The following is a 26,177-nucleotide window of genomic DNA, read 5'->3' as shown; positions in this document are numbered from 1 at the left end:
AACCACTGTCGAAACATCTTCTGAGGGGCTATGTTGTGGTGTAGTTGGTAAAGCAGCTGTATGTGACATCAACATCCCACATGAGCAACTGTTCAAGTCCCAGCTCCTCCACTTTCAAACAAATTCCTGCTTAGGTGCCTGGGAAAGCAGATGAAGATGGCCCAAGTACCTGGGACTCTGCACACACATGAACGAAGTTCCTGGCTTTGGCCTGGCCCAGCCCAGCTGCTGTAGCCATTTGGGGAGTTAACCAGCAGACAGAAACCTGCCTCTCTCTTTCAAATAAATAATATAAATCTAAAAAAAAAAAAGGCATTAGAAACAAGAATCAGAAAATTGTATAGACTAGGTAATGGGTGACACTAAAAAATGCATCCCACGGGAGACCAGGAAAAGCACCTGGCTCCTGGCTCCTGCCATTGGATCAGCACAGTGGGCTAGCCGCGGCGGCCATTGGAGGGTGAACCAACGGCAAAGGAAGACCTTTCTCTCTGTCTCTCTCTCTCACTGTCCACTCTGCCTGTCAAAAAACTAAAAAAAACAAACAAACAAACAAACAAAAAAAACACTTTGTTGGCCGGTGCCACGGCTCACTAGGCTAATCCTCCGCCTAGCGGCGCCGGCACACCAGGTTCTAGTCCCGGTCGGGGCGCCGGATTCTGTCCCGGTTGCCCCTCTTCCAGGCCAGCCCTCTGCTGTGGCCAGGGAGTGCAGTGGAGGATGGCCCAGGTGCTTGGGCCCTGCACCCCATGGGAGACCAGGAAAAGCACCTGGCTCCTGGCTTCTGCCATCGGATCAGCGCGGTGCACCAGCCGCAGCGCGCCGGCCGTGGCGGCCATTGGAGGGTGAACCAACGGCAAAGGAAGACCTTTCTCTCTGTCTCTCTCTCTCACTGTCCACTCTGCCTGTCAAAAAAAACAAACAAACAAACAAACAAACAAAAAAAACCAAAAACCTTTGTTGAGTGTGATAATGACATAGTAAAAATTTTAAAATGAATCCTTTTTATTGAGAGATGTACTTCAGTATTTATTTACTTGAAAGACACAGAGAGAGACAGACAGATCTTCCAACTGCTAGTTCACTCCCCAAATGGTGGCAATTGCTAGGGCTGGGCAGGACCAAAGCCAAGATCCAGGAGCTTCTTTGAGGTCTCCCATTGACGGTGAAGGGGCAAATACTTGGGCCATCTCCCGCTGATTTCTCAGGTGCATTAGCAGAGAGCGGTATTGGAAGTGGAGCAGCTGGGACTTGAACCAGCACACACATGGGACATTGGCATCACAGGCTGTGGTTTTACTTGCTATGCCACCAAGTCTAGCCCTTGAAGTACTTCTAATGAACTGTTATGGCTGGGATTTGCTTTAAAATACTCCAACAAAAATAGGGAGGGTGGGGTAAAATATGAATAAATTGAAGCTAGGTAAAAAGAACATGTTGGGATAACTCCACCAGGAATACAGGACACATTAGAACACCAATACTTCCAGAAATGTCACTGCATTCATCATATGCAGAATAAACAAAATTTAAGACTCATTTCATGGCTGCAAGGAAAGCACTGGATAAAATTTGATACTTAGCCACAACAAAAGCAAAAACAATACTAAGCAATCAAGGGCCAGTGATTTGTTGTCACAGTGGGTAAAGCTGCTGATTGCAGTGCTGGCATCCCACAGGGCGCAGGTTCAAGAACTAGCTGCTCCATTTCCAATCCAGCTCTCTGCTACGGCCTCAGAAAGCAGAAGATGGCCCAAGTGCTTGGGCCCTGGCACCAGTGTAGGAGATCCGGAAGAAGCTCCTGGCTTCAGATCAGCCCAGCTCCGGATGCTGTGGCCATTTGGGGAGTGAACCAGTGGACAGAAGATCTCTCTCTCACTGCCTTTCAAATAAATAAAGCTTACTTAAAAAAAAAAATCATTAAATTAAAGGGAACTTCAACAGTTTCTTCCAAAAACCTAAATCTTGACAACAAATATGGGAAAATGTTAGTCTTCAGTATCAGAACAAGATAAAGGGGCCAGCGCTGCAGGGTGGCAGGTAAAGCTGCTCCTTTATTGGATTCCTGTTGGAATCCAATATAGGTGCCAGTTCAAGTCCCGGCTGCTCCACTTCTGATCCAGCTCTCTGCTATGGCCTGGGAAAGCAGAAGATGGCCCTATTCCTTGGGTCCCTGCCCCCAGCATGGGAGACCAGGAAGAAGCTCCTGGCTCCTGGGTTCGGATTGGTGCACCTCCAGCCATGGCGGCCAACTGGGGAGTGAACCAGCAGATGGAAGACCTCTCTCTCTCTGTGCCTCTCCTCCTCTTTCTGTGTTGCACTCTCAAATATTTAAAAAAGAACAAGACACTATTTAAGTCCATACTAGAATATTAAGTCACAGCAATATAAAAAAAAAATGACAAAAATAAAAGTAAACAAACCCGCCTGCAGGTGATGTAACTGTTGACTAAAAATCCAAAGCAAATATACCAAAATGTCACAATGAATCCTTAAATGCACACAATTACTTGTCAACTAAAATACATGCAAAGCAAATGTCTGTATATAGAGGTTAATTTCTGTACAAGGGCAACAAATGGTTATAAATGATTTTCAAATAACCTTTATAGTAACATTGATAAAAACAAACAAAAAAAATCTCACAATGTATACACTGGGGCAGGCGCTGTGGCATAGCAGGTAAAGCTACCACCTGCGGTGCCGGAATCCCCTATGGGCACTGGTTAGAGTCCCGGCTGCTCCACTTCTGATCCAGCTCTCTGCTATGGCCTGGGAAAGCAGTGGCAGATGGCCCAGGTTCTTGGGCCCCTGCATCCGCGTGGGAGTCCTGGAAGAAGCTCCTGTATTTGGATTGGTACAGCTCCAGCTCTTACAGCCATCTGGGGAATAAACCAGTAGATGGAAGACTTCTCTCTCTGTCTCTGCCTCTCTGTGGCTCTTTCAAATAACTAAATCTTTTTTTTTTTTTTTAAAGTCCCCCCCCCCTTTTTTTGCTTATTTGCTTTCATTTTTTACTTGTTCCTTTTTTTTTTTTTTTTTGAAAGTCAGAGTTAAAGAGAGGAGAACAGAGAGAGAGTGTCAGTCTTCCATCTGATGGTTCACTCCCCAATTGGCCACAAAGGCCAGAGCTGTGCCAATTTAAAGCCAAGACCTTCTTTTGGGTCTCCCACGCGGGTGCAGGGGCCCAAAGAATTGGGCTATCTTCTACTGCTTTCTCAGTCCATAGCAGAGAGCTGGATCAGAAGAGGAGCAGCCAGGTCTTGAAATGATGCCCACATGGGATGCTGGTGCTTCAGGCCAGGGTGTTAACCCACTGTGCAACAGTGCTGGCCCCTCAAATAACTAAATCTTAAAAAAAAAAAAAAAGTATACATTGTGTAAATTACAAACTAAACTAGTTAAGCTAAATAGAATGCTGCACCAAGAACCTGAATAGAAATCCTCATTAAAGACATTTCTGGGTGGCTCTGTGGCTTAGCAGGTTAAGCCTCCAAGAAGCTGGCATCCCATATGGGCGCCAGTTCGAGTCCCGGTTGTTCCACTTCCAATCCAGCTTTCTGCTAATGTGCCTGGCAATGGGAAGATGGCCCAAGTGCTTGGGCCCCTGCACTCACATGGGAGACCTCGAAGAAGCTCCTGGCTTCCGTCTGGCACAGCCCCAGCCATTGTGGCTATTTGGGGAATGAGCCAGCAGATGAAGACCTCTCCCTCTGTAATTCTGCCTCTCAAATAAACAAATAAATCTTAAAAAAAAAAAAAACAAAAACAAAAAACAAACAAACAAACAAAACACACAAAAAAAAAAACCCACACACTTCATTTTTGCAGGTGCTTTAGGCTGTGGATTGTTGTTGAGAACTAGAATTTTTCCAGAATCTTTTTAAAGCTGAGAAATCACCTCTTAACAAAATTTAAATAATATTTTCAGACCAAGAACCCAACTTCCAGATTATCAAATCTATCCTGATAGAGTTAAGAGTACTGAAGCTCAGGGCTGGCTTTGTGCTGCAGTGGGTTAAACCACTGCCTGCGATGCCAGCATTCCATATGGGTGCTGGTTTAAGTCTTTGTTGCTCCACTTTTTTTTTTTTTTAAAGATTTTATTTATTTATTTGAGAGGTAGAGTTACAGACATTGAGAGGGAGGAGACAGACAGACAGGTCTTCTACTGGTTCATTCCCAAATTGCCGCAACGGCCAGAGCTGCACCCATCAGCAGCCAAGAGCTTCTTACGGGTCTCCCACGCAGTGCAGGGGCCCAAGCACTTGGACCATCTTCTACTGCTTTCCCAAGCCATAGCAGAGAGCTGCACTGCAAGAGGAACAGCCAGGACTAGAACCTGCACCCATATGGGATGCCAGTGCTGCAGGCAAGAATTAACCTACTACGCTACAGAGCCGGTCTCTGCTCTACTTTTGATCAATCTTCCTGCTAATGTGCCTGGGAAAGCAGCAGCAGATGGCCCAAGTCCTTGGACCCCTGCACCCACATAGGTGATCGGGATGGAGTTCCAGGATTCTGGTTTTGGCCCTGCTCTGCTCTTACAGTTGCAGTTCTTTGGGGAATGAACCAACAGATACAAGATCTCTCCCTCCCTCTCTCTGTAACTCTGCTAAAGGTCAGAGTGGACACTACAGAAGGTTAAGATGCTTGTGTCTTAACACAGGAAAGCCTGGGTTTTACAGCTACCCCACTACCAACTCCAGCCTTCTGCTAAGACAACCCTGGAAAACGGTAGTGATTGGGTTCCTAACACTTCGTGAGAGATCTAGATTGAGTTCCCTACTCCCAGTTTTAATCCCAGCTCAGCTCATCTCTAGCTGCTATGGGAATATGGAGCGTGAACCATTCAATAGGAGTTAGCTGTCTCTCCTCTCAAATAAATGGATTTTAAAAAGAGTACTAAAGATCAAAAACTTTTTATTGTGTATTTTATTCAAGCCAAATATCAAATTTTTCCAAGGACTTTCAAGAATTAAACCTGGTAACAGGTTCACATGCAGTGAATTGAGTAATCTAATGCAAAAAGGATATTTAAAAATATGCGCTTACGCCTTTAGCCAAAGTATGCTATAAAATACAGCAAAAGAAACCTAGTAGTCTAAAACTATCAACAAAATAAGAAAATTTTGAAATTAAAAGGTCACAGTCTAAACAAACATTTTAAAACTGACCAGCCTCAATATCACTCATTGCTTTTTTATTTTTCTGAAAGGCAGAGTTAGACAGTGAGAGACAGACAGAAAGCTCTTCTTTCCATTGGTTCATCCCCCAAATGGTTGCCATGGCCAGCGTGCTACACCGATCCGAAGCCAGGAGCCAGGTGCTTCCTCCTGGTCTGCCATGCAGGTGCAGGGCCCAAGCACTTGGGCCATCCTCCACTGCCTTCCCGGGCCACAGCAGAGAGCTGGACTGGAAGAGGAACAACCAGGACAGAATCCGGTGCCCCAACCAGGGGTAGAACCCAGGGTGCCAGCGCCACAGGCTACTGAGCCGTGGTGCCAGCCCATTCATAGCTTTTTACTAAGCTTAAGTTGTTCCTTTTATCTTCAAAGGGAAAAAAAATAAAGATACAAATCAATTATTAGACCTCTAGCTCAACTTGCCCTGCATAGTGAGTAGTTATATTTAGCTATATAAAATTTAATGTTCAACATGTAAGAACAACCTATAACATAACAGTTTGAGACTTTTATTTTAGAGAAAAATTGAAGAATTTTTTAAAAAAGATTTATTTATTTACTTACACAAACAAAAAAGGAGAGGCAGAGAAGGACCCATCCATTGGTTCACTCTTCAGTTGGCCACAATGGCCGGAGCTGTGCCGGTCTGAAGCCAGGAGCCAGGAGCTTCTTCCAGGTCTCCCACGTGGGTGCGGGGGCCCAAGGACTTGGACCATCTTCCACTGCTGTCCCAGGCCATAGCAGAGAGCTGGGTGGGAAGTGGAGCAGCTGGGACTCATATGGGATGCTAGCATTGTAGGTGGTGTCTTTACCCACCACACCACCGTGCTGGCCCCTGAAGAATTTTATCAACTATAATGAAGCAGGCCCTGTGGCACAGTGGGTTAAAGTGCCAACAGTGACACCAGCACCCCCAAATGGGCAGTGATTTGATTCCCATTGCAGCTTCCTGCTAATGCGCCACCCACGTGAGAGATCTGGATGAGTGCTAGGCTTGATACTGGTCTGGCCCAGCTTGCTGCTGCAGCCATCTGGGGAGTGAACCAGTAGATGGAAGATCTTTCTGTCTCTCCTTTTGTAGTTCTGCCTTTCAAATAAGTAATAAAACCTCAAAAAAAGAAAAAAAAAAGAACAAACTTGTATTGACTAGAGACTATTCAGGCACACAATCAAGAATGAATTGGACAAACAAGTGTCAAGTCAGGGAGGCTGCTGCTGGAGAAATAATGAGAGCGAGACTAGTATTTACATCTACAGAAGCACTAAAGGGACAGAGGCATCAGGAATAGGTAAGGTGTTAAAAGAAAAGAGAAAGACAAACTTCTGGCATAGACAAGGGAACAGTCTAGTGATATAGTTATATAGACAGGCAATCAGAGAAGGTACACATGTGAAAGAGAAATGGAGCATCAGCTGTCACTGGAATACCCACACAAAGATGAACAGCAGACACCCAGTCAATAGCTCTGAAACAGAAGAGAAGGTCTGTGAAGGGGCTGCTGTGAGCCCTCCACAGAGTAAGGCTGATCAGAGAGCATCTATGGGGCAAAAAAACAAGAAAAAGGCCGAGAGAGGACCAGTAGAATCTACAGAATTTTGAATTTAAGAGACAATAATCTGGCCGGCGCCGCGGCTCACTAGGCTAATCCTCCGCCTAGCGGCGCCGGCACACCGGGTTCTAGTCCCGGTCGGGGCGCCGGATTCTGTCCCGGTTGCCCCTCTTCCAGGCCAGCCCTCTGCTGTGGCCAGGGAGTGCAGTGGAGGATGGCCCAGGTGCTTGGGCCCTGCACCCCATGGGAGACCAGGAAAAGCACCTGGCTCCTGGCTCCTGCCATCGGATCAGCGCGGTGCGCCGGCCGCGGCGGCCATTGGAGGGTGAACCAACGGCAAAGGAAGACCTTTCTGTCTCTCTCTCACTGTCCACTCTGCCTGTCAAAAAAAAAAAAAAAAAAAAAAAGAGACAATAATCTACAAAGATGTTAACCAACAAAAGATGCTAAAAACGAAAAATTTCCCAGGTCATTCAACCAGCAATGCTGTTCTGAAAACTAGGTTCCAAGATGGCAATGGTAGTGGTACCCATGCTCCAAAGAGAAGTCACTGAAAATATGAGCAATAGGAGTTAACAGGATTGGAAAGTGAAAGACAGCCAATATTTTCTTTCTAGATAGTAAGATGAACTCTTAATTTTTTTGCTCCCTATTTAATTAAAAATTTACAAGTCTGAAATCTATCCCATTATTTTAAAACTATCCTATGGAAAATATTATAAAAGAGCGTCACAAATGACTGTTGAAATGAATGAACCTAGACCATCTCCAGGTAATGCATTTCCTGCTTATTAAACTATCAAAGATCATCATCAGCAGGCTACTTCTACCAAATAGTTTGTTGACAAGTTCCTTTAAACCCCAATCATGTTCAAATTCAAAGTTACCTGAGTAAAAGGTTTCTTCATTGTGTGTACATTCAGTCCAAACACAGCGATGAACACTCTCTCCATCTCCTGATTCTCCCTCTCTGTGTGTGTCTCTTCATCTTTCTTTCTCGCTCTCTCTCCTATGCTCTCCTCCCTCTTTTTCTTCTTCGCCCCTTGCCTCTGGTCTTTCGGATTACCCCCAATAAACCCTTTCCCTAATTCCGGTGTTTGGTGTGTTTTGTGGAGGCCTTACACTGGTGCTGTGACTTGGATCCAGGCTCCCCTAGGGTCCTGGATTTCTGCCACTCAAGATCACACCCCCGGAACTCCTTCCACGCCACCAAACACTTCGTGATCTCCATCCACACACCAGCCTTCCAAATTCTGAGTGTTTACAGGAGGTGATAATGGAAAGAACCAAGGCCTTCACCAGCCAGGTAGTCAACCAAATGCTGCTACAGGGATATACTTGGCTCCCCAGCCAGGAGACAACAGCTTGTGACAACGGCCCCTGACACCAGAGTATTTTGTCGCCCCAAGTCAACAGGAAGTAGTTCTAAAGACAGATCATTGTCCTTCTACCCCTCCTAGACTTTTGGGACTAATGTAATCCCATACAACTCCTGCTTTATAAAAAACAAAAGGGGGGGAATGTTAGTAAAATAGCACAGTCGTATCTATGGCGCAATCTACACCCTGACACCATCCCAGACTCTAGCCCCCACCATTGCTGGAAGCCAGGTGTCCACATGGCTCAACCACCAGTGTCAAACTCCACCCCAACCCTAACGGGATTCGCTGCTCCTACTTCCCTGCCCCCCTCCCACAACATTTTAAGAAGACCTGTTCCTGAACACATGGCTCCCTTTCTCTCCATCTCCTGATCTCTCTCCCTCTCTCTCCCTCTGTCTCTTGATCTCTCTCTCACGCTCTCCTTCTCCCTCTTTTTCTTCTTCACCCCTTATCTCCGGTCTGTCGGGTTTCCCCCAATAAACTCTTTCCCTTAAAAAAAAAAAAAAAAGTGACTGAAAGGACAAATTTAAATCTCATTTGAAAAGCTGAGCATACTACCAGTTTATCCAATGGACCATGTATTTGAAATGTGACAATTTAAACAAAAATAAGTTTTGGTTAAACGTGGGAAACTAGCATTGAGTCAAAACATCCTTTCATAATTACATACTAATTCTATAGATCACCTTTGGTGTTTTCTGTATTTCTTGTGGTCCTCAGACCAGAGTTAACCATGTAATTTTTTGTAAAATAAACTCAGCTCACTAAACTTAACACCCAAAAGATCAAAACAGTTCCACTATACAGGAGAAATCAGATATTATTTACCATGAAACACATAAGAGAAACACAACCTTCAGAATTAGATCAAGGGCTGGTGCTATGGTGCAGCAGGTTAATCCATGGCCTGCAGCGCCAGCATCCTGTATGGGTGCTGGTTGCAGTCACAGCTGCTCCACTTCTGATCCAGCTCCTTGCTAACGTGCCTGGGAAAGCAGTGGAAGATGACCTAGCACCAATGTGGGAGAACTGGAAGACAACTCTGGGCTCCTAGCTCCAGCCTGGCCCAGTCCCAGCCATTGTAGGCAGCCATCTGGAGAGTGAGCCAGCGAATAGAAGATATCTCTTTGTTAACTCTGCCTTTCAAATAAATAAATAATAGATTAAAAACAAACAAACAAACAACCAAAAAAAAAAAAAACTAGGATCATTAACAATAAAGTTTAAAAAAAATCTATTTACTTATTTGAAGCAGAGTTATGGGGGGGGGGGCTGTCCATCTGTTGGTTCACTCCACTAATGGCTACAATGGCCAGGGTTGGGCCAGTCTGAAGCCAGAAGCTTCATCCAAGTCTCCCACGTGGATGCAGGGGCCCAAGCACTTGGGCAATCCTCCACTGCTTTCTCAGATGCATTAGCAGGGAGCTGGACAGGAAGTAGAGCAGCTGGGACTTGAACTGGCGCCCATAATGCGATGCTGGCACTGTAGGCAGCAGCTTAACCAGCTATGCAATAATGCCAGTCCCAACAATATAAACAGTGCACTAAGAGCAGAAGTCAAAAAGTGTTTTATCTAGAATGCATGCTCAATATCTAATTCTACTATATTAACATGTAACAGTAACACATTTTTCCCCATTGAGAAGGTTCATACATTATCTGTTGAATAAACAGGTTTTTGTATTTTAGTACTGTAGTCAAATCAACTCAATTCTGCTCTTAAACTGTGTTCACTAAACAAAATGCCCACATTAATTATTTCAAAACCAGTCAATTCTCAAGGACCCACTTAGAAGACAGAATCGACCCACTGCCATCTCTTCCCTTCTAACTTTCTCTGTGGAGTTAAAATGTTTTTTTTTTTTTCCTTCCAAAGATGTATTTATTTATCTATTTGAAAAGCAGAGTCACAGAGTCAGAGGCAAAGGCAGAGAAAGAGAGGTCTCCCATCCATTAGTCCACTCCCCAGATGACTGCAACAGCTGGAGCTGCGCGGATCTGAAGCCAGGAGCTTCCCTCAGGTCTCCCATGTGAGTGCAGGAGCCCAAGGACTTGAGCCATCTTCCACTGCTTTCCCAGGCCACTGCAGAGAGCTGGATCAGAAGTGGAGCAGCCAGGACTCAAACCAGTGCCCATTTGGGATATCGGCACTGTTACACCACAGAGCCAGCTTCTGCTCCACTTCTGATCCTGCTCCTTGCTAATGCACCTGGGAAAGCAGTGGAGGAGGGCCCAAGTGATTGGGTCCCTGCACCCATGTGGGAAACCCATAAGCTCCTGGCTCCTGGCTCCTGATTGGCTCAGCTCCAGCTATTGCAAGACCTCTCTCTGTCTCTAACTCTTTCTTTCTTATTTTATTTATTTATTTATTTATTTTTTTGACAGGCAGAGTGGACAGTGAGAGAGAGAGAAAGGTCTTCCTTTTGCCATTGGTTCACCCTCCAATGGCCGCCGCGGCCGGCGCACCGTGCTGATCTGAAGGCAGGAGCCAGGTGCTTCCTCCTGGTCTCCCATGGGGTGCAGGGCCCAAGCACAAATCTATGTATCATTTATCATTCTGATAAAGATCTAAAACACTGAAATTACCAATCTCACAAAGATCTCTTTTCTTACTGGCTTTGGACATCCGTACTTACACTGGACCCTTCAAATGCATGAAATTTTAAAACAGTGTAGCTTTTGCAACGAGGCAAATTTTGTGAATTGCACAAATTTACCAGGCTGAAACAATTTTCCTAACCACAATTCTTTATTTTTATTTTTATGTGTTTGAAAAGCAGAGTTTCAGAGAGGTTAGACACACAGATCTTCCACCCACTGTTTCACTCCCCAAATGGCCACAATGGCTGGGGCTGGGCCAGGGCCAGGGCCAGGCAGAAGTCAGGAGCCAGGAGCTTCTTCCATGTCTCCCACATGAATGCAGGGGCCCAAGCACTTGGACCATCTTTCTCTGCTTTCCAAGGCGCATCAGCAGAGAGTGGGGTCAGAAGCAGAGCAGCCAGGTCTTGAACTGATGCCCATATGGGATGCCAGCATCATAAGTGGAGGCTTACCCTGCTACGCCACAACGCCAGCCCCTCAGTACTTCATTTTAGAAACAGCCACTTCTGGGGCCAGCGCTATGGTGCAGCTGGTTAAGCCACTACCTGCAGGTCGAGTCCTGGCTGCTCCACTTCAGATACTCACTAATAGGCCTGGAAATCAGCAGAGGATGGCCCAAGTGCCTGGGCCCCTAATACCCACATGGGAGACAGGAGGAAGCTCTGTTGTGGCCATTTGGGGAGCGAACCAGTAGATGGGAAGAGATCTCTCTCTAAATAAAATCTTAAAACACAGACACACAGACACACACACAGCATTTTAACATCCTGTAGATAAACAATTAACCAAAATCACACAAACTCATCAAGGAAAGACAAATATCTTCAAATTACATAATTTGAAGAAACTCTAAGAAAATTAAAATGAAACAACCATGCTGGAAAGTCAGGTCCAACTCCCAATACAACTGGAAACGCCTATTGTAAACAAATTTGTATAGAAGATCATAATAAATTCTTCAGAACCACATAGCTATGTAGCTACTGAACTCTGAAACCTAACAGAGTCAAAAGGCAAAAGTATAAGCAAATTTCAAAATACACACTCTTAGCATTGTCCTGCAACCTTGACCTCAGTGGGTATACCTACAGCTTGGGAAGAGATTGAGTTTCTTCTTAAGTCTCAAAATGTAAACAGAAATTGAATGATTAATGAATATGACCTGGGACCCACATTTAAAAGTTCTATCTACCAATGACACCTTCATCAATTTACTAATACAGTTGACACTTTTTGGTATAAAATTAACTACAAGATGAGAACAACGCTGTTTATCAAGGGGACTGGCGCTGTGTCGTGGTAGGTTAAGCCCCACCCCATGCTGCAGCATCCCAGATGCGCGCCAGTTCAAAGACTGGCTATTCCACTTCTGATCCAGCTCCCAGCTGATGCACTGGGAGAGCCGTGAAGATAGCCTAAGTGCTTGGGCCCCTGCTCCTGCACGGAGATCTGGAAGCTCCTGGTTCTGGGTCAGTCCAGCTCCAGCAGGTGGGGCATTCGGAGAGCGAACCAGCAGATGGAAGATCTCTCTTTCTGTCTCTCCCTCTGTCTGTAATTCTGCCTCTCAAATACATAAATCTTTATATATAATATATATTATATATAAAAGTCAATTCAGAGCCGGCACTGTGGCACAGAAGGTAAAGCTGCCACCTGTTACTGTGGGATACAATATGGATGCCAATATTGAGTCTTGGCTGTTCCACTTCTGATCCAGCTCCCTGTTAATGGTCTGGGAAAAGCAGCAAAAGATGGCCGAAGTGCCTGTTAGGCCCCTGACACCTACCCTGAAATAAGCTCTTGGTTCCTTGGCTTCTGCCTGGCCCAGCCCTGGTTATTTCAGCAAACACATGAAAGATCTCTGTCTCTCCCTCTTTTTCTCTGTAACTCTCACTTTCAAATAAATAAATAAATCTTAAAGAAAAGATTCAACTATATATGTATATATTAAACCTAAACTCTGTGCTATCATTAAACATTTATTTTAAGTAAATCTTGGTGTTTTTTACTCCAATAGTATGTCTATATGGGATCCTAAAGGGAAAAGCTATCACACTATTGCCTGAAAAAAAAAAAAAAAAAACAAAAAACCACCAAACCAGATTCCTAAAAACTGCAAAGCTATAAACAAGAGTGAACAAATGGATTCTGAATTAACATCTGCTATATTTTCCATATTTATGCAACTCGTCATAAATGTGAACCTTAAACAATATACTTTGGTCATTACAATTTACCTGAAACTTCCAAAGCAAATAAGTTCATTTCAAAAGAAGGAAAATTAGGGGCCGGCACTGTGGCACAGTGAATTGGCCTACCGTTTGCAACACCTGCACTGCGTATCAGAGCACCAGTTCAAGTCCCAGATTTCCTACTTCTGATGCAGCTCCCTGCTAACGCACCCAGGAAAGCAGTGAAATGATCCAAGTACTTGGGCCCCTGCTACCCACATGGGTGACCTAGATGGAGTTCCAGGCTCCTAGCTTTGGCCTAACCTGCCCTGGCCATTACGGCCATTTGAGGAGTGAACCAGCAGGTGGGAAGATGTCTATCTCTTCGTCTGTCTTTCAAATAAAAAATAAATTAATAAATAAATAAAAGGAAAATAGGGGCTGGCATTGTGGCACAAGTTAAGTTACCACCTGCAATGCATGTATCCCACACCAGAGTGCCAGTTCAACTCTTGGCTGTTTCCAACTAAGTTCCTGTGCCTGGGAAGGCAATGGAAGAGAGAGCAAGTGCCTGAGTCTCTGTCACCCATGTGGGAGTCCCAGATGGAGGTCTTGGCTCCTGGCTTTGAGGCCATCCAGCCTTGGCTCTTATGGCCTTCTGGGAAGGGAATCAGGGATGGGAAGATCTCTTATCTCTCTCTCCCTCATTCCATCCCTCCCCCATCACTCTTGAGTTTCAACTAAATGAATACTTTTTAAAGATTTATTTATTTATTAGAGTTACATAGAGAAAGAGGAAGAGACAATGAGATATCTTCCTTCCATCTGCTGATATACTCCCCAGATGGCTGCAACTGCTGGAGCTGGGTCAATCCAGAGCCAAGAGCTTCTTTCTTCTGGGTCTCCCACGAGGGTGCAAGGGCCCAAGCACTTTGGGCCATCCTCTACTGCCTTCCCAGGCGTGTCAGCAGAGAGCTGGATGGGAAGTGGAATAGTTGGGTCTTGAACTGGTGCCCATATGGGATGCCGGTGCTGCAAGCAGCGGCTTTATCTGCTATGCCTTAGTGCCAGCTCCCAATAAATTTATTTTATTTTATTTTATTTTTTTTGGCCAGGCAGAGTTAGACAGTGAGAGAGACAGAGAGAGTTATAGACAGCGAGAGAGAGAGAGAGAGAGAGAGAGAGAGAGAGAGAGAAAGGTCTTCCTTCTGTTGGTTCACCCCCTAATGGCCGCTATGGCTGGTGCTACGCCAATCCAAAGCCAGGAGCCGGGTACTTCCTCCTGGTCTCCCATGCTCGTGCAAGGCCCAAGCACTTGGGCCATCCTCCACTGCACTCCCTGGCCACAGCAGAGAGCTGGCCTGGAAGAGGGGCAACCAGGACTAGTACCCAGCGCCCCAACTGGGACTAGAACCTGGGATGCCAGTGCTGCTGGCAGAGGATTAGCCAAATGAGCCACGGCGCTGGCCCCCAATAAATCTTTTTAATAAAAGGAAAATAACATGGTCCTGGTCTTCCCACCATTAGGTTTCGCTGTGCTGCTGATCACGTGCCTGTCTCCAGAATTCGTCTCTCTCCAACCCATCACTCTCCTGCTTCTAAAACTCACCCGGGCAGTCGAGACGAAGGGCAAGTCTCGCAGCAGCTTTGTCTTTCCTTCATAGGATGCCAACATCCTCTTCCCTCCGTCTCCCAGGAACACAGCCCACCAAACAGCCCAAGTTCCAGCGACTTCAGATGCATTGATTTTTGTTCAACCTGAAATAGCCTTCCAACTTCTCCCCACTTTTATGAAAAGTGTTATTTTCCACTCCACTAACCCTGCTCAAGTACACGTTTTCTCAGGTTTTTCACCAACATCTCAAACTGACTGTCAGAGAAGATCCCTATCCTGCCTTTATCAAAAACATTTTTCAAACTTATCAGAGCACGGGAAAAGTGATGTATACATATACCAATTACACTATATCACAAAAAGGATTTGAGAGCAGAAACCACCTTAACAATCTTTACATCAGAAATGCCTAACTTGGCCAGCGCCACAGCTCACTAGGCTGGCTAATCCTCCGCCTGCGGCACCCCGGATTCTGTCCCGGTTGCTCCTCTTCCAGTCCAGCTCTCTGCTGTGGCCTAGGAAGGCAGTGGAGAATGGCCCAAGTGCTTGGGCCCTGCACCTGCATGGGAGACCAGGAGGAAGCACCTGGCTCCTGGCTTCGGATTTGGGGGATGAACCAACAGAAGGAAGACCTTTCTCTCTAACTCTGCCTGTCCAAAAAAAAGAAAAAGAAATGCCTAACTCGTGGCAGTTACTCAGTATGTTGGCTGAAATGATATAGGCACGCCAAATGAAAACAGTGACTACACAATTCAGGAGAATCACACAGCTCCAAAATGCCCATCACCCCTACACAAACACTTCACTTCCTGTGTTCCCTAATTCACCACCTATCTAGCTGCCCACACTTGAAATTTGGGAACTATCTTGATTCCTCTGTCTTCCTACCTAACATCTAATCAATTACCACCTCACGTAAACCACCAATCTTTCAAATCTACTTTTTAAGAAAGTTCTGTAGGGCTGGCGCCACGGCTCACTAGGCTAATCCTCCGCTTGCAGCACTGGCACCCTGGGTTCTATTCTCAGTTGGGGCACCGGATAATGTCCTGGCTGCTCCTGTTCCAGGCCAGCTCTCTGCTGTGGCCCGGGAGTATAGTGGAGGATGGCCCAAGTGCTTGGGCCCTGCACCTGTATGGGAGACCAGGAGAAAGCTTCTGGCTCCTGGTTTCGGACTGGCGCAGCGTGCTAGCCGTAGCGGCCACTTGGAGGGTGAACCAATGGAAAAGGAAGACCTTTCTCTCTCTCTCACTGTCCACTCTGCCTGTCAAAAAAAAGAAAAAGAAAATTCTGCAGGAAAGCCAGCCCTACGCAACTGGAATACTAACACTGCCTCACTGCCTTTTCTTCCCTACTCCTTCCCAAACCACTCCTCCTCATTTTAATCATCCCAGGTAAAATTCCACCCCATCGATTTAAGTTGGCCAAACTCCTATAGCCTCTACAAGCTCTGCATGAATAGCCCATTGATTACCACTACAACCATATTTCTTGCTGTCCCTCCCAGCTAGGTGGGATTTATAGGTTTTCTCAGCATGCCATACTCTTGGGCCTTACGAAATTCACTGGGAAATGCGCATTACTTTTAAATTATTCCATGAGCTTTTCAAAAGAAGACCCTTGTGCTCTCCTGTTCCAGCCTGGGCTCACTCTCACTAACCCTGTCTCCGCCAGACCCCAAGATCAGACACCATTTCTCAAAGACAGCCATCAGAGTCCCTGTCTATCCCTGTTCCTCCCACCACTGCCCTTCCCGGATGCAATGCTGATCACACCACTTTAATGCCCACCTTCTCCTCTGATCTATAAACTGCAGGAAGGAAAAAAGGGACTACGTTTGTCTGGATTACCAGTGTTCCCTGGATTGAGGATAAATGCCTAGCATACAGAAAATGCTGGGCCAGTACAGGACAACTGCCATCTTGTCAACTCTTCAAACCACTGTTCTTCAAATAGTGGCTTACAAGTTAACAGTGGGGGCCGGCGCCGTGGCTCACTTGATTAATCCTCCGCCTGCGGCACCAGCATCCCATATGGGCGCCGGGTTCTAGTCCTGGTTGCTCCTCTTCCAGTCCAGCTCTCTGCTGTGGCTGGGAAGGCAGTGGAGGATGGCCCAAGTGCTTTGGGCCCCTGCACCTGTGTGGGAGACCAGGAAGAAGCACCTGGCTCCTGCCTTTGGACAGGCGTAGCTCCAGCCGTGGCGGTCATTTGGGGAGTGAACCAACGGAAGGAAGACCTTTTTCTCTTTCTCTCTCTCACTGTCTAACTCTGCCTGTTTAAAAAAAAAAAAAAAAAAAAGAATCAATACAGTAGGTTACAATCAGTTTTCTTAAGGAAAACAAAATCAAAGAAAATATCAAAATACATTACAATTAGTAAGGGCAAAATATTAATCATTCATTTGTTGAGATAGGCTCTCCGGTTCTACATGTAAAATACAGTTCTTACTTACATATGGTTAAAAAATATTTGAGGGGCTGGCGCTGTGATGCAGCTGGTAAAGCCAACACCTGCAGTGCTGGCATCCCATATGGGTGCCAGTTTGAGTTCCGACTGCTCTACTTCCAATCCAGCTCTCTGCTATGGCCTGGGAAAGCAGTAAAAGATGGCCCAAGTACTTGGGCCCCTGCAGCTGCGTGGGAGACCGGGAAGAAGCTCCTGCCTCCTCGCTTGGATCTGCTCAGCTCCAGGAGTTGCGGCCAATTGGGGAGTGAACCAGCGGATGGAAGCCCTCTCTCTGTCTCTCTCTGTCTTTGTCTCTCCTCTCACTATGTTAACTCTTTAAAATAAATAAATAAATAGTTAAGAAATTTTGAGGGGCCGGTGCTGTGGCATAAAGGGTAATGCCACTGCTTACAGTACCAGCATCCTATATGGACGTCAGTTCAAGTCCTAGCTGCTCCACTTTTTTGTTTTTTGACAGGCAGAGTGGACAGTGAGAGAGATGCCGTTGGTTCACCCCCCAGTGGCAGCTGCGGCCAGCGTGCTGTGCTGATCTGAAGCCAGGAGCCAGGTGCTTCTCCTGGTCTCCCACATGTGTGTGGGGCCCAAGGACTTGGGCCATCCTCCACTGCACTCCCTGGCCACAGCAGAGAGCTGGCCTGGAAGAGGAGCAACCGGGACAGAATCCAGCGCCCCGACCGGGACTAGAACCCGGTGTGCTGGTGCCACAGGAGGAGGATTAGCCAGCCTATTGAGCTGTGGCGCCGGCCGCTGCTCCACTTCTGATCCAGCTCCCTGCTAATGCGCCTGGGAAAGCAGTAGAAGATGGTCCAAGTCCTTGGGCCCTGTACCCACATGGGAAACAGGGAAAGCTCTTGGTTCCTGGTTTCGGACTGGTCCAGCTCTGGCCATTGCAGCCATTTGGGGAGTGAACCAGCAGACTGAAGATCTCTGCCTCTGCTTCTGCTCCTCTGCTAACTCTGCCTTTCAAATAAAATAAGTAAATCTTTAAAAAAAATTTGAAAAGCACTGTACTCTTCCATCTATTACCCTTCCTCTTCTTTTAAAACAAAGTCTCTTTTGACCTAAGTAAGCAAACAAAAACTGGAATAAACTGTGTGCACATAATCTTTTAGCAAAAAGGCATTCTTAAGCATTTCTGACAAGTTGTTTTCCACTTTTTCAATGCTTTAAATATTCATTTTCAACTACTTACACATGTAAGACATTCTATAGGATATATATATTATCTTTACTCTTACTTTAATTTCTCTCCCATTTTTTTTTCTAAATTTGACAGGTAGAGTTATAGACAGTGAGAGAGAGACAGAGAGAAAGGTCTTCCTTCCGTTGGTTCACTTCCCAAATGGTTGCTATGGCTGGCGCTGCGCCGATCCAAAGCCAGGAGCCAGGTGCTTCTTCCTGGTCTCCCATGTGGGTGCAGGTGCCCAGGCACTTGGGCCACCCTCCACTGCCATCCAGGGCCACAGCAGAGAGCTGGACTGGAAGAGGAGCAACTGGGACTAGAACCCGGCGACCATATGGGATGCTGGCGCCACAGGCGGAGGATTAGCCAAGTGAGCCACGGTGCCAGCCCCTCCCATATTCCTCTAGTCCTAAAATACTTACTCTTTTGGTGGATGCAGTATAAGCTAACCACATTAAGACCTGTTCTAAGACTACTCAATGAACATCATGTACTTGGCCTTCTCTGTCTAACCTATATATCCATTAAAAAGCTACTGCTTTCCTTCTGGTATATTTAGCAACTACATTTTAAAACAGTTTGAGTACATACAAGCACTGTCCTAGGCATTTTATTAACAGATTTCTCACTTACTCTTCAGCACAACCCTATGAGTACTACAGGAAAGGAAGCAGAGACGTGGTCTAAGTAACTGGCTCAAGGTTCAGTTAATATGAACTCTCGAGTCTCACTCTAAAACTCCTTCACTTAGCACTTATTTTCCAGTAATTTTTCTCATTTTTTTAAGATTTAAGTTACACAGAGAATAAAAGAAATGCAGAGAGAGGTCTTCCATGTGCTGGTTCACTCCCCAAATGGCCACAACGGCCAGAGCTGAGCAGATCCAAAGTCAGGAGCCAGGAGCTTCTTCTGGGTCTCCCACGTGGGTGCAGGGGCCCAAGGACTAGGGCCATTCTCCACTGCTTTCCCAGGCCACGGCAGAGAGCTGGATCGGAGGTGGAGCAGCCAGAACTCAAACCAGCGCCCATATGGGATGCCAACACTGCAGGTGGCAGCTTTACCAGCTACGCTACAGACCCGGCCCCTCCAGTGGTTTTAATTTTACTATCTCACTTTCTCAACAAAATTACACCTGACCATTCGAACATTTACAAAAAGGATCTACATCTAAAACCAAATCATATCCAAATGGCTCACAAGTGGCTTAATTTCTCAATATTTATTCTTTTAAACCTTTATTGAAAACAACAATTTTTAAATTCCCATTAAAATTTCAGAAGGAAAGTAGTTCTCATGGCCAGCGCCACGGCTCACTAGGCTAATCCTCCGCCTTGCGGTGCCGGCACACCGGGTTCTAGTCCCAGTCGGGGGACCGGATTCTGTCCCGGTTGCCCCTCTCCAGGCCAGCTCTCTGCTGTGGCCTGGGAGTGCAGTGAATGGCCCAAGTCCTTGGGTCCTGCACCCCATGGGAGACCAGGAGAAGCACCTGGCTCCTGGCTCCTGCCATCGGATCATCGCAGTGCGCTGGCCGCAGCGTGCCAGCCGTGGCGGCCATTGGAGGGTGAACCAACGGCAAAGGAAGACCTTTCTCTCTCTCTCTCACTGTCCACTCTGCCTGTCAAAAAAAAAAAAAAAAAAAAAAAAAAAAGGAAAGTAGTTCTCATGTGACAATAAAATCATCTGCAAAATTCAGTGTTTAGGGGCCAGCATTGTTATGCAGCTTTTAAGCCACCGCTTGAGACATGATGCTGGCATCCTGTATGTGAGCACCAGTTCAGGCTCTGGCTGCTCACTGCTCACATGCCTGGGAAGGCAGCAAAAGATGGCCCAAGAAGTTGGGCCCATGCCACCCATGTGGGAGACCCACATGCAGTTCCAAGCTCCCAACTCCAGCTGGCCATTTGGGAGAATGAACCAGTGGATGAAAATCTATCATTTGATCAATTGATTTGTCACTGCCTGACAAATAAATAAATAATCTTTTTAAAAATTTCAATGGTTAAAGCATTTTACATTTGGTATAATTTGTTTCACTTGCCCATTAATTTCACTAATGTTTGCCACACTCAAATTCAACTTTGAAAGGAGCAAACTCTAAAATCTGGACACACAAAAAGCAGCATGTTTTATTTTTTCATTAATTTTGGGCATATGAATTGGCAGAGTAACTCCTGAATTGTTTTTGTAAGTACACCAAGAAGAAGTATTTTACACTCCCACTTGTATCTCCAACATTCTTCCTACTCTTTTTCTCCCCTTTCCTATTTACCACTTCATGTTCCTGCAAACACCACCATACACACTAGTTTTCAACTGATTCAGTTTTTTTCCTTTATGAAATATATTAAAGGAAGAGTTGGAAAACATCAGAAATAATGCCAAAAGACAACTAAGGCAGAACCCTCTCTTTCCCTAGGCTCCATTTACGGGACATGCCAATATATTTCCTACCTCTGTACTAACCGAGAACTCCTGCTCTTTAAGGGCACCCAAATTCTCACACACAGCAGATTGACACAAACCCTCAGTTTATCTCACATCAGTCACAAACAACTTCCTTGAAGTCCTATCAATGAACTTACCGGGCTTTGAGAATAAATAATCGTCAGAGAAGTTTAAGGCAACTGGTAAAATATTTTGCAATTTAACAGTGAGGTAATCAATACCTTGACAGACCAAGGAGGTGCATCTGAAAGACCTCAGAAGCAAACTCCAATGTAAACATTCATGCCTAAAAACTAACCCACAGTATCACAGATTCTGAACCTGAAGAATGGTCTCTATGAAAATGTTCTGGTTAGGATGATAGATCACTAACAGTCAACTTCATGGAAGAAAAACTAACATCAAAAAAATCCTAACAATTTCTCCACTGTGCACATTAATCAAGTAGTCAAAATGCAGGTATACATGATCTGTCCTGTTCCTTTGACACAGGGAGGAAAAAAGGGCATAAACCCAAGTTGATCTTAACACACACAGCAGGGCCACAAAACTGAACCAAGATCCTAAAACGCCCACCCACCTTTCCAGAGTCCACTTGTAAATGCACACAGCATATTCATTCAGTGACCAACAAAGGCACACACCATACTCATCACTTCAAGAAATATTTTTAGCTTGTACCTGTTGCTAACTTTTCTAGTCATTAATATTAGCCAAGATCTTTTTACAAATAGCTTTCATGATTTTTGGGGGGTGGGGGAGTCACTTCATTTATCAAATGTTTTGCCCTTAACCATAACTAAATAAAATTTTCAATAGATCCAATAGAAATACTAAATAGTTACACAAAGATACAAAGATTTTTCTAAGTCTCTTTTCCTCCCCATTCCAAAACAAAAAATTTGAACTTAAATCAAGTTACTTGATCAACATGGAAAATTTCTTCCAATATTTGAATATTAAGTCAGTCACCGTTTTCATGCTCCATCAGTACCTAATCTAAAGAAACTCAAAAAGCTGGATTTAAAATCTGTTTTCAACACTTTAGCATGTCAACCCACTGGATCCCAGTATTCTTTCTTGTAAATACAACTCTCAAATACTCTTTGAAGCTTATGTCACGTTTAAAAGCCTCTAGGATCTAGAATTTTATTTATTTATTTTGATTGGTTCTAGAAAAAAATCATGTAAAATATCCAAGTGACAACTCAAAAGTCAAAACGTAGAAATTACAAGTTTGTTAACTTTTTAAAAGTGAAGTACCACAATTAAAAGTTGCCTGCAAATGATTACACATTGCTGAACGGAAAACACAAAAACAAAAACCCCCCACTAAGTAATGATGACCAGGCTGAAGTAAGTTCACAGAGGAACAGTATCTTCATAGTACATAATTCTCATCCAAAACACCCAGACTGGTTACAATTAAAAATTGTATGCCAAAGAATTCCTCAAGTTGAATCTTGATTTGGGAGTGTGGAGGAGTGGTAATCAACTACTCACTATAAAATGTGGAGAAAAATCATTAATACTAAGATAAACTCTTAATACTAACAGTGAATGAATGAATCTCTTAATGGAGGGATTTTTTTTTATTTATAAAAATCCACTTAATACATTTAGGACTCAGAAGTATTCAAAGATATTTTAAGTAGCAAAATAGTTTTTGTGTATTAAAAGAACAGGACACTACCAGAATGAGTTGGTTCACTAAGGACACAGATCAGGGAGGAAGAATGCAGCCGCACAACGGAGTTCCAAAACAACGCTGCTCAATCAAATCAGGGCTCATGGAAATAAAGTATATAAAAAAAGTGTTCCCAACAGCATTCCAAGTTAACTCAAATGTTGAATCCATTACTACTTTTCACCACAGTCTACAGGGGGATACCTGTCTAAATAATATCTCCAGAAAATTCTTTTGAAACACCTTTAAGTGCCAAGGAACACAATACTATGTGTGTGCATGAATTCTGAAGTAAAAAAAAAAAAATCCTCAAAGACTACAGAAACACAAGGTTACCCACACAAGCTGATGTTACAAACCTTAGGTGGAGAACTGCAAGATCCTTAGCTGTAATCTTTTTCAGGTTAACAAACTCATGTCTTATGATGATACATCTTTCTTAAAAAGCAACAAATTCATAGCATGCTATAATCCTCCTATTTTCAGCCTTTAAAATGAAACCTACTTAGAAACGAGCTCTAGAAGTTGTCTAACCAACTTCTGGGGTGCACTTAACTCCATTATGCACTCGCACTGGCAGCCAGAGGGATGACGTTCTGGGGAGTTACGGGGATGCTCCACAGTTGGGGAACAGCCTGTGGACTGTCAGATGGCCAGCCATTCTTCTCTTCATTACGCCGGCATCTCAAACAACCATGACAGCCAAAGAGAAGGTCGGTGGCCATCAGGAGACAAGCGTAAGAGAAAGAGGAGGAGGATGCAAGAGGTCTCCCTCAACTTCTCCTAACAAAGGGATCAGTCCACAACTGACTAAAGCAAAGAATTCATAGAGCTTTGAAACTGAAATCTCCAACTCCAGAGACGTTTTCAGGGGAAGAGGACAAAACCACACACAAACCAAAACCTACAGCATATTTTAAACTTCTGTACAATCAGTTCAAGTTGGAGTTCATGACTGGAACACTCAACTTCGTTCAAACTGGATTCCCAGGGACGTTCCTCCGCAGAACCGTCTCTCCTTTTTGCTTTCGTCCAAAGTGAGAAAGTGACTACAAACTGCAAGAAAAGGCCTCGCATTCCCAACCTGAAAACCCAGAGTTTCAGACATTTTGGTCTGACACCGAAGAGGAGGGGGATGTAAAAATGAACTGCGCCCCATATTGATTCTCAGAGCAAACAGAAAAGAAAGAAAAAGAAAGAAAGCTGAGAGTGATGGGTAAAATAATTCGGTTCAACTTCACATCAAATCTGAAATCTGGATCTCACACAAATAAAACCAAGGTCTTTTTTTTTTTTTTTTTTTTTACATCTTATTCCTGCTCAGATTATCTTGTGCAACGGAGAGAAAAAATTTTGAAAAAGAAGAGTGGAAAGTAAAAGGAAGAGGTAAGTACAATCGAGGAGAAAAGGCTCGCAAGTTTTCATCTACCACCAACAAAACACATTCAATCTAGAACTACGTAAAAGCCCTCACACACAGAAGCATCGGCATTCCCGAAATTGAGTGCACGGGGCAACAATAAGGGCCGTTTCTATCCAGCGAGCGCTAATTCCAGAACACACATCGGTTTGACATAGTGTTGCAACCAATGTATTAGGAGGCCAAGAAAATGGTCGGGCTACTGGACGTCTTCGACCAGCTCATTCAAACACCTTTAAAAATTAATTGCGGAGCAGGGAAGTGGGAAGAGAGGGAAGGGGGGACATATACGCATGTAACATGGAAGAGGGAAGGTGCACCGGGCAGGAACGCGAAAGGCTGGGGCCGGAGGACTAACCTGTGCCGTCGCTGGCCGACGCCGAGAGGGCCGGCGAGGAGAGTTTAGGCCGCTTGGCTGAAGGCGGCCCCGGTTCCACCACATTCTCGGCCATTTTTAATTCTTTCGGAGATACGGACGAAGCAGACGAGAATCCTCCGAAAAAAATCTCTTCTTCGGCCCGGGGTCCCGCCCCGCTCCCCGCAGTGGGCTCGGGGGGCTCCGCCGGCGGCCGAGGGGGGTGGGGGAAGTTCCTTTTTCTCTCCGCCGGGTCGCGGTGACTGGAGAGGGATGCGGACTCGACAGAAAAGGTAGGGGCAAGTGCGAGGGGCCGGGCCTGCGCCCAGGCCCGAGCAGGGCAACGGGGGCCCAAACCCGCCGAGCGCGTCCGCTGCGGCGAATTCCCGAGAACTCGCGGCTCTAGAGGCGCAGTCCCCGGCCCGCCGCGGCCGGCCCCTGCCCAGCCGAGGTCTCTCGGAGCTCCGCCGCCGCCATCAGCCTCTTCCTCCTCGGCGCTGTCCTCCTCCTTCTCATCGCCACAAGGAGGCGGGGGCGAAAAGGGGGGAGAGGAGGAGGCGACGAGAAACACTCACCTCCTCCCGGTGCCCCCTCCCGGGCCTGCGCCCCCACCCGCCCAGCCCTCCTCCTGCCGCCGCCGCCGCCGCCGCACCGGCCCCTAATGGCCGCGGGAAGCTCGCCCGAGCCGAGAGCCAGGCTGGCGCCGCCGCCGCCTCACATCGCGCGGCGGCCGGCGGAGGCGCGGCGAGGACGCCCGGCGCGGAGCTCGCCGGCCCGCAGGGCCGAGGGGGCCGGGCCCGCGCCGAGCCCACCGAGGAGGCCCCGCTCGGGCGGCGGCGCAGGCTGCCTGCTCTCGCGCTGCGCTCTCCTCCTCCTCCTCCTCCGCCCTCCTCTCCCGCGGAAAATAAATAAATACGGCCGCCGCCGCCGCGGCCCCCACCCCGGCCGCCAGGTGCCCGGAGCGCCCGCCCCTCGGGGCTCCGCTCGGGGCCGCCCTCGACGGCGGGCGAAGGCGCTGCGGGGCGCGGGGTTATGTAATGGTCCCCCCTAGGCGTCGACGCCGGGCCCGGCTGCCGGGCCGCGCTGGGGGTGTGTGCAAGGCGGGAGGGGGCTGGGGGTCGCCTCAGCCCGTGCGCCCCGGGCCCCCTGCCACTGTCTCGGCCCTGCCGCCGCTCGCCGGCCCGGCTCCACGCCGCGCTCCTCCGCTCCCGCAGTTCGCACTCAGCCCGGCGTCCCGCTCGCCCACTCGCGCCCGCTCCCTCTCGCCCTCTCTCCCCCCCGAGCCTAGCACACAAACAAGATGGCGGCTGTTGTTTCTTCCCTCTGCCGAATCCTCCTTACAGGCTAGCGGTAGCAGCGGCGGCCGGAAATGAGCCAAGGGGGGGCGAAAAAAAGGGGCGGGGCCGCGCCGCCGGAGGGAGGGGGCGAGGGGCGGGGCCAGGGCGCGAGCCGCTCACACAATGGGGGAAGAGGAGCCGGGGGCGGGTCCTGTTCCATCACGGGATCCGCCCAAGGCCCCAACGCGGCTGGCGCTTCCGCAAACTCCCCCGGCGTCACTCGGTGGCTCCCTTTAAAGGGGAGGATTTCAAGGCGGGAGGGGGGAGCCGGGGGCGGACTCGGGATCTATTTTCAGTCGGTAGACAGTGACCGGGAAAGTGCCTGGGCTGGGTCTCCCTGCCTCGGGGGCCGGTGGCCGCGGGGGTGACGGAGCTGAGGCGCTACGCCCGGGAAGGCGCCAAGTGTCCGTCCGCGCAGGTGGCCGACGGGGAGCCTCCGTGCGGACGGCCTTGGGCGGCCGAGTTCACCCGCCGGTGGCCACCCGCCGCCCGGAGTTGGGGGCCGGAGACCCCAGCGCATCTTCACGTCGCCTTCCCCGAGCGTGCCCCCACCCTGCCCAAAATCACACCGGTTACGGGTTGTTTCCACAGTCTTTGAATTTTCCTTTTTTTTTTTTTTTTTTTTTTTTTTTTTGGACAGGAGACGCGTGTGGTACTTTGATAATTAGGAAACAAACCAACCAAGAAACCCCGCAGTCCTGGGAGGATGCTTTAGGACCCGCCACGTGTCCCCCCCACGCCCCGACCAGGTGGGGCCCGCCCCGAAATACTTTTGTGGA

The 26,177-nt window shown here is 47.0% G+C and overlaps 1 protein-coding gene across 1 annotated transcript in view; it reads right to left on the bottom strand.

The window, feature by feature from the left end:
• Nucleotides 1-25,339, bottom strand: part of EP300 (EP300 lysine acetyltransferase) — an 88,258-nt gene extending 62,919 nt beyond the window's left edge. Inside the window, exon 1 of the mRNA XM_002721395.6 lies at nt 24,065-25,339. Coding sequence (XP_002721441.2) covers nt 24,065-24,158 — 94 coding nt within the window. The 5' untranslated portion in view covers nt 24,159-25,339. The remainder of the gene's footprint in view (nt 1-24,064) is intronic.
• Nucleotides 25,340-26,177: the final 838 nt, after the last annotated feature.

This window comes from Oryctolagus cuniculus, chromosome 11 (assembly GCF_051225735.1).
Source record: "Oryctolagus cuniculus isolate XC-2025 breed Fujian yellow rabbit chromosome 11, ASM5122573v1, whole genome shotgun sequence".
In the NCBI taxonomy this organism is placed as follows: Eukaryota; Metazoa; Chordata; class Mammalia; order Lagomorpha; family Leporidae; genus Oryctolagus; species Oryctolagus cuniculus.
This window is presented reverse-complemented; position numbering and strand designations above follow the sequence as displayed.